At 37.8% G+C, this 9,766-nt stretch overlaps 1 gene segment (V, D, J or C); it reads left to right on the forward strand.

Annotated features, from left to right (window-relative positions):
• The first annotated feature begins 6,619 nt into the window (after window positions 1-6,619).
• LOC130554669 (T cell receptor alpha variable 26-2-like) lies at window positions 6,620-8,262 on the forward strand. The segment is given in 3 exon segments: window positions 6,620-6,691; window positions 6,779-7,023; window positions 8,095-8,262. Coding segments are annotated over 3 exon segments (366 nt in total).
• The last annotated feature ends 1,504 nt before the right edge of the window (window positions 8,263-9,766 follow it).

Below are 9,766 nucleotides of genomic sequence, written 5' to 3' on the forward strand. Positions count from 1 at the left end.
TTAATGGATGTTTGTGCTTTATGTAAATACATAAATCCCAAAGTCTACCATAAAGTGACCAAAAATTGATAAAGAAATATTTGTGTTTAGCTGAAGTAATCTTCATTTTTCAAAACTATTGCTGTACTTGAGAGCGCACTGTGAGGCTTCTTCATTTCAATTCATATCCACGTGTTGTTTACCTGTCTTTGCCTTGTGAGATCGTACACACTAAGTAGATGTTCATGTCATTTACCTCCAGCTCCAGCAGGTGTGTTGCGTTGCGGTGCTTTGACCTGCTTGTAATCCTCCGAACGCTCATTGACAATGCGTCACCATTATCTGCAGCGTATGAAACCAGGACGCTCATGAGCTATGTCAAAGATACACAGAGGGCCGGTGACAACAAGCTCCTACTGGCCCCTTTTGAGGATGTCATCACCTCGTGGCTCAGAAAAGCAGTTTTAATATGGCGTTTTAATAGCCTCGGTGGAGCTGGAGGGAGGCGTCGGAACAGCCTGTTTTTGACAGCCCCGGGCAAGGCCCCCCCACGCACAATAAACTATTTATCATTTCAAACCAGCTAATGAACTTGCGCGCTCTGAGCCAGCACAAATTGAGCCGGTGTGTGTGAACTCGCTCGTGTGTGTGCGTCCGGATTCCGTAGCGAGTCGGCTCTCTAGTCCCCGCATCTTACTGCCATCCAGCGTTAGTGATAAATGAACTAGAGAAGAGTGGTGGGGCCATTTCGTGGATTAAGATGAATCCCCTACATCAAGACTTACTTGTTGGGATTTCCGCGCTCACATTATTGTGAGATTTTATTTTGGCCTCGGGTTGCTGTGTAATTCAAAGCGAATAGCGTGGCGATCTCTTAATTCGGCCTGACTGGTGTTGCTTTCGGGCGTTTGGCCTTACAAGTGTCTAATTTGTTAAACAACTCGAGCTTGACCACATTTAAAACTTGTGCGGTTTTGTCAGGGCCTAAAGTGCTCTAGGGTCGCCTTGGGATGAGGACGTTGTCAGTGAATATGTTGGTGATGTAAGGAAATCTGTTTAATATATAATGCATGTAGGTCAAGTTGCATATGAAGATGCTCTTCTGTGTATCTGGTTTTCTGCTGAGACGTTTAGAACATTAAGGTCACTCATCACTACTCGTACGGTGGTTAATTAATAGACCCCAGGACCCCCAGGACGAGTAAACAACAACATATGTCTAACCACTAAGTGTGTGTGTGCACAGCTGGGCGGGCATTTTTCCGGTTTAAGCTCTTATAAGAAGATTAGGTCGAACCTACTGTAGATAGCGCCCGTGTATTTCAGCAGGTTGTGCAGATTTACGTACTCCGATAAAGGGCCCTCGAGTTAAGGCGAATGTTTTGTTATACATCATCGAGTCTGTTAGCAGATGTAGACTGGGAACGCTGTCCATCTGCTTGCATTAAAATGTCTTTATATCCAAAGCCTTTCCATCTGTTTATCCATCTAGGTATGGATGCAAACAATAGCTGCTTCACACGTGCGTCTGAGCACCCATTCATATTTCAACGTTTTTTGGTTCCGAGCCTATTTTTGGCATGCGTTATGCACCGAACTCAGCAGAAAACACATTGAAAATGCACTGTGCACTTACTCATCAACACCGTTTTTTTGTGAAATAGGCTTTCATGTGGCAGTGAACTACTTTTAGTTTTTAAACTACTTTCTGTTGTGTTGCTTTTTAGGGTTTGTTACGTATTGTTTAAAGCAGTGGTTCTCAAACTGGCTTGCCGTGGCCCCCTGGGGGCCCCAAGATGGATCTAGGGGGGCCACAGATTTTGTGGCATTTTATGAAATTTATCATAGATTTTATGCAATCAAACATCAGAAAAATGACACCACCAACCAAAAGAATTGAGGTTTCAGCATTGTATAACTGAATGTTTTTGGTTTAATTAAAATTCTAAGTTTAAGATTATACGTCTTTATATGGGGGGCCGCAAAGCGATGAACTTAACACAAAGGGGGCCTTACAACGAAAAAGTTTGAGAACCACTGGTTTAAAGAGTACATAACTAGGGATTTTCAAGGTCCTACTTTGGTTTATGGAGTGTCCAACAACAAGTTTATGTACACAGAAGGTGTAAAAACACTATTATTTCATAATAATAGGCAGTTATTCTTACCTTAGTTCTTGGCTGACTCTCAAATGATTCGTTCCGCGATTCATCTGTCTAATCCCCTCCTTTCTGCTAGCCTACTCTGATGTGATTGGTCAGATGGTCTAGTCTGCTGTGATTGGTCTACCACGAACGAGGCTCACGAGCTCCAGTGTTTGGGGGAGAAGAGTGAAGTTTTTGCGGGCAGTCCTAGCAAAACGTAGGCGGGGACTATACTGTATGTAGTGACGTAAATCTGCGGCGGTTCGCGAATCGGACTAGGGACGACTCGTTTGCATGATTCAGAGTCGACTCCCTTTTTTCCAAGCCAATAACTTTGTTATTCATTCACCTTCGGATTTACAACTTGGCAGACTGCTTACTATCAAACACGGCAACATTACACACTGCATGAAATGTCATTTTATTTTCATGATCTCATCCCTTACCGAAAAGACACATGAATTTCACATGTTTTTTACATGTTTTTCGCATGTGATCACATGTATACAACATGTGTTTAACATATGCAAAAAAACACGTGTGATCACATGTGAAATGTGTGTTTTTGGAACATTTTGGTGTGAATTCCATGTGAATTCCCACGTGAAACCCATGGGATAACATGTAAAAACCCATGGGATGACATGTGCAACATGTGGTGACGTAAAGAACATGTGATCACATGTGGAGACATGTCGCATATGTTATCCCATGGGTTTTTACATGTTATCCCATGGGTTTCACGTGGGAATTCACATGGAATTCACACCAAAATGTTCCAAAAACANGCAATTATTGCACATCTCTATAGAAGACACTAGGGGGAGCTGTAGTGCATCTGCATATTGCATATTTTAGTGTATATATTGTAACTAAGGCATGGTAATACTTGTAAAATGTACCACCAAAACACAATCACTTAAAAAAAAAAAACTAAAGCATATACCATAAAAATAACCTGCAGTACAATTTAATATTATTTAAGCAAATCTCAGTGTGAAAACCAGTCTACCAAAATTTCATTAACACACAAGTAAACTTTTATTGTAGTCTTGCAAGTGAGAAAAAAACAGACTAGAAGCTTTTCTATGACTGATAGTATTTTAATGGTGGCTTCACTTCACACCTGATCAATTTTCTTAATTTACAAGTATTTGGCGGCTGTATTATTGACAGGTAAAAGCCTAAACCTTAAATATATGATGACCCAATTTTTTCCAATGTATTTCCAAGAAAAAAACATAGTCTTGTATTCAGAACAATATGGTCGTTTCAATCGCTGAATCAAAAATGTATGAGAATTAAGTGTCAAAGCCCTAAAACAGACAATTAATCGTCATAATCGCAATGATTTATTAGACAATTAATTGTCAATCAAATTTCATAATCGTGGCAGCCCTAATAGCTAGTGCGGTGGCTACGTAACAATATACATAAACCTATCAACTTCCGTCACCATAATTCTTGAAACGACTTAATACGAGAGAAAAACAAACATTGGTAATGGAAACCAGGCTGTTGTTTCCCTGTGCTCTCTGATATTAAAGCAATATCACTCATGTAGTCATGTGATACGGCTCTATATCAGCATGGCTGTGGTTAGCCATGATAGAGCATTGTAAATTCATGAAACTTAGCATGGTTTATAAGAATGACTTGTTCTCCGTATGTAAAATCTTTAAAAAAGTCTTTCAATAATGCATTTTAATTATCGTCTGGTGAGATCTTGATAGTCATCTGAAAAGAATCATCTTGTTGCTGAGTCAAGTTGAGTTGATGATTCTTTTCAGATTCTTTCAGTTTCTTTAAGTATTGCCTTGTGCAGTTGTTAGGACATATAATAGGCACTGGCAGTGTGTAATATATACGGTTTGAAACAGCCTGAAAACCTTTAATCACATGGTTCCGCTAAATAATTAGAGGATAGTTCAAAATGGTCTCAAAGAAGAAATCATGGCTGAACTAAACAGCAGGAGAGAGACAAAGACAAGGACAACCACCAAGTAAGCATTTTGACCATTTCTCTTTTAAACACAACATTTTTACTTTGTATAAAATGTGGAGTAACTTTAATACAGCAATCCAGCATCAAACATGCATCCCTTGTTAGAACCAACTTGACAATGCTATACATTTTTATTCTTTACTTTATTAATGTATGTTCAATCATTTATTTTTTATTGTACTGTATTGTTTATTCATTTAGTTTAGTAACTTAAAAGATTTCAACAAACAAAAAAAACGAAATAAATAAAAACAAGTCAAATGGGCGCTTTTAAGTTTAAGAGCGCAATTCTCCGGTAGTCCTGCAGGTACCTCATAAATCTGTCTTTTTACGATGCACTTAGGGCATTGCGATTACTCCAGAGCACACGTAGATCTACAATGTTATTCAAGTGCTACTTAAGTTACGATGCTTTTGGGAAACAGACCGCAATATTAAAGATTGCATTGCATGAAATGTAATTTTCATAATTTCATGTTGTGTGTAATGTTGCCGTGTTTGAAAGAAAGCAGTCTCTCCAGTTGTAAATCTGAAGGTGAATGAATAACAAAGTTATTGGCTTGGAAAAAAGGGAGTCGACTCTGAATCACGCAAACAGGTCGTCCCTTGTCCGATTCGCGAACCGCCGCAGATTTACGTCACTACATGTAGTCCCCGCCTACGTTTTGCTAGGACTGCCCACGAAAACTTCACTCTTCTCCCCCAAACCATAGACATATATACAGTACATATATATATATATATATATATAACTAGATGCCGCATTGGCCGCTTTGCTCCGCTGCTGCGATACGTCAATAGCGCCGCCATATTGGTGAGGGCAACAGTGCACAATAAGCCCACTGAACCCAATGGGAGAGCTGCGCTTTTTCGGCATTAAAATCACAATCAAGTTTACATTTCTTAACATATTTCAATGGTTTACGATATACATATAGAGTACAACTTTACCACGTCTCTAGTTGCTTCGTGTCTCGATTATAGCTACTTTAAAATGAATGGTTGTCATAAGGAAATGCGAAATCCGTTATTTGTGCCTGTTATTCGGGAGAATCCACTAGATGGCACCATGTTTAGTGATATGTTGTAGAGAACACAAGCAACAGAATAAATAACCACGTTGCAGTAGTCCAGAATAAAACAGACATGTAGCCTAGAGATTGTTTCTGAGATTTATTTGAATCATCGAACAAAACACCCAAGATAGTATAGTTTAATGTACGTGTTATATAAAAACGAATGTTTTTCACTGTGGAAATGGCTTTAGATGTTTGTTTATTTATCCGGTAAACCCGTTGCAGCAGTAAAACATGATGCATGTGATATAGTAAAACAAATAACACTGCCGTGCATTGTAAGTATGAAATAGCAGTATGTAGTCATATAGTAAAGACGAATTGTTTTGATTTTTCCCATGATTTTAAAGTGAATGAGCTGTGTTCTTCTGATCGTGTGCATTTAATCTACCTTAAATGATTTCACATTAGCGATGCGTACACAATTATTCAACCTAAATGATTGCTTGACAAGTTTTAACAGTTCAGTATGACAATAAATACATTTTCAAGTCTAACCACCTTTAACTGGAGTCAAAACGTTTCTGTACTCCTCGTAAATAGAAAAGTATTGAGAAATTAAAACCCTTAAACAACTACGACTAAACATAAAAACTGTAATTTAGGCTTATGATGCTTTTGGGAAACGCTGTCCAGATCGGTCCAAATGAAGAATCATAAAAAAGGAAGAGACTAACATTGAGCTGGTCCAACCAACAGCAGTTATGTTACACATCAGACAATATCCTAACGGATACCCTCAATATTTAATATATAAATCTGCCCGATCGGCTGTTATAAGTGGGAGCCCTTCTGAATCAGGACCAGAAGTTCTGATCCTCGGTTTCAGTCGACTACATCACACACAACCCCTGAACTCACCACAGATTCAGCGCTATATTAGTCCAGTGATACAAAGTCTGTGATCATTTTTTACTGATCTCAAACCCACAATCAATAATCTAATGATAACACAACACCTGTGGTTGTGTATCAAATTAAACACATTCAATGCCGTAGATATCAGTAATAATACATTCTCTCTTTACAGGTGACATTTATGAGATTCACACGGTTCATCATTACCTGCAGCTCCACACTGTCACATAGGGACACATGTATAGGACAAACAAGTAAACCATATACAATCATAAACATGCAGTATTTAAGATTTATAAATATGATTTCATGTTGATTGCATGCTGTAGCCAAATATATTAGTGTGTGTTACTCACTGCTGTGTGCACTTGGATGGGTGAAATGCAGAGTACAAATTCAGAGTATGGGACACCATACTTGGCCACACTTCACATGTCACATGTAGATTGTTCATGTTCATAAAAACTATTTAAACTTTGTTACCACAAGGGGGCATCATTCCTCAAAAGCAAGAATATAAACATGCGTGATATGAGAATCTGAGAACACAAAGAGAAAAATCTGTGAACTATAAGAGATGAAGGCAAAACTAGTGATTATTACTCTTATCCTCACAGCACATTATTCTGGTAAGGATATAGTTTTATTATTAACACTATATCTCTTTGACATCTTCAATATATTAAAATGATTAATGAACAAATCTATTTTTTCAGCATGTGAGGGAAAGGACAGTGTTGAACAGACTCCAAGAGAAATGACTGCAAATGAAGGACATCAAGTTACTCTACCATGCAGTTTTTCTACCTTTACTAGAAATGCATATCTTTCCTGGTACAAACAGCTGCCGAACACATCACCAACATTCATTCTGAGTAAATATTCCTTTGGTGAAGGATTGACAGGGTCCGAGAATCGGAAGAGATTTTATGCAACACCATTGATAATTCAGGATGTAGATGTGAGTGACTCTGCTGTGTATTACTGTTCTCTAAAGACCACTGCCACTAAAACACATTCAACACTCACACAAAAACACGGTGTGAGAATCTGAACACTTTAACATTAAATACTATTAACCTTAGAATCAGAAATACTTTAACACTTACAGTTTTGGTATTGCCATTTACCCAAAATTTGCTTCATAATAAAAGTCATGAGTGACTGCAATATACTAAACTGAGTTTCCAATTGTTTGCACTGCATGCTTTTTTATCTATATTGTGGAAAATTACATATTGTTCCTTTAACAAAAACATACATTCACATGGATGGTAGAATAATTGTAATATTTGCTTTTAATAAAAAAGATCAAGTACCAAACATAAGACAAATAATCAAATTCATTTGATTGAGCTTTAACTTACTTAAATACACACATTACACACATTTAAAAAGATAAAGGGAGTGGTAAAATAACAATATATCAATATAATCATTGATTTTGAAGAGAAAAAAAAAACATTCGGGAAACATTCAGTAAAAGAAAAACGCTAAAAAATTAAAAGTCATAAATAAGGAAGGAAACTCTATAGAGATTTAAGAGATCAAGCTCCTCCCAGTCTTTGTAAATGTGACAGTATTTCAAACATCTTTGTCAAAGAGAAGCTGCAATGATTGTGGATTCTCAGGTGGATTTTTGTTAAGCCTGTTTGGTTACACAGTTTTCATAATGACTCACTGGAAAAGTCATTTAATCATCTTTATAACACATGTCTTGGGTAAGAATGATTATTACGCCTATATTTATTTTACAAAGTGTAATGCAACCAGGGCTGGACTGGGAAGAAAAATCGGCTCTGGCATTTTTAGACCCGCATCGGCCCTCCACCAAATGGGGGATTTGCATACGTGCCTTTTGCATTCGCATTGATAATACGTCCATCTAAGCGGCCAACGCGTCCGTTCCGGCCCCATACGTTAGCGGTCCACCGGGAAAACGCACGGTACGCCAGATGGCCAGTCCGCCCCTGATTGCAACATAAAACAGGTGTAAGGGTAATAATTGATATTGCTTTAAATTCTGTTTCAGGATGTAACTCTCAGGACAGTGTTGAGCAGAATACAAGAGTTCAAACTGCTTTTGAAGGGACATCAGTAACAATAAACTGCACATACAAAACCAGTGATCCATCCCCGTATCTCTACTGGTACCAACAACATTTGAAGGAGATTCCTGAAAACATGATGATGATATTTGCTGCAAACGTTCAACATGAGAAAGACTTTCAGGAGAGATTTCATACGAATCACAACAGATCTTCAAGATCAGTTCCTCTGATCATTCAGGATGTGTGTGTGAGTGACTCTGCTGTGTATTACTGCGCTCTGAAGCCCACAGTCACTAAACACACTCAACACTCACACAAAAACACATATGACGACTCAGTCATGGTTTTCTTATTACTGTTATTCTGTTTGTCCCACCAATATGTGCTGGTACGGCTTAAGTGGTCAAGGAAAACAGCTCGTGTGACATGCATCCTATGCTTACATTGTCACATTTAAGATCATAAATCGTCTTAATAACTCCAGGTTGGTTGTCCAAACCATTGCAGTCTGTCTGTCCTTCCAGGTTTCTTCCCACCTCTGCCTCCCTTTCGTGGTGCTGGCGTGAAATCAGTCTATATACCAATGTGTCCCGACCCTGGTCCTCAGCACACACCGCCCTGAATGTTTTACATGTCTTTATATATAAAGCACTTGATTGGGGTTTGAGAGAGGTGAGGACTGTAGGAGAAAACACTGGCCTAACAGATTGTAAATGCTCAGCAAAAAGTATTTCAACGTTTTTCACCACAAGGGGGCATCATTTCTCAAATGCTTAAGTCTGTGTGAAATGAGAATCTGACGACACAAAGAGAAAAATCATTAAACACAGAGACTACCTAGAAGAAAACAGTTTTAAAGTTTATCAGTGAAGTGTAAGTGAAGATGGCAAAACTAGTGATTATTATCTTATCTTCACAGCACATTATTCTGGTAAGGATATTGTTTTATTATTGACACTATATCTGTTTGACATCTTCAATATATTTTAATGATTAATTCATAAATCTGTTTTTTTCCAGCATGTGAGGGAAAGGACAGTGTTGAACAGATTCCAAGAGAAATGACTGCAAATGAAGGACATGATGTATCCATTGGGATGTCAATTAAAAAATTTGAATCGCAATTAATCGCACACATGTAGTGAAATGAAACATACACCATTTATTTTGTTTAACATGGTTATTTTAGTGCTGTCAACAGATTAAAAAATGAACTAACCAATCACACAGCATTTATGTTTTGAAATATACTTTTACATTCTAATAACTTCACATTTTGTCTCCAAATTAATGTAGAAACGACACATTTCTTTAACAGCATCATTTTATGAATGAAAGCCAACATTCTAACATTTTTGGCTTTGCAACTGATGTCTTTATTAAATATATTACTTGTTCTACTAATCAAACCCTTTATAATAAATGTGCCTAACAGGCACTAAGAATTATACAGAAAATAAAGTCCTCAAACACTTTACAGTCTTTACTGCTAAACACATGAAATACAGAAGAATCCTCATTAAAGCTACAAAATCACATTGATTTCTTTTCTTTTGTTCTTTTAGTGACCGGAGTCACAGCAGCACGTTAAAGAACGCGGCCCCTTTAAGAGCTCCCGATCTAAGCAGGTCTAACGCTTCCCATTTAAAGGCC

The sequence above is a fragment of the Triplophysa rosa genome, linkage group LG5 (assembly GCF_024868665.1).
Source record: "Triplophysa rosa linkage group LG5, Trosa_1v2, whole genome shotgun sequence".
Lineage (NCBI taxonomy): Eukaryota > Metazoa > Chordata > Actinopteri > Cypriniformes > Nemacheilidae > Triplophysa > Triplophysa rosa.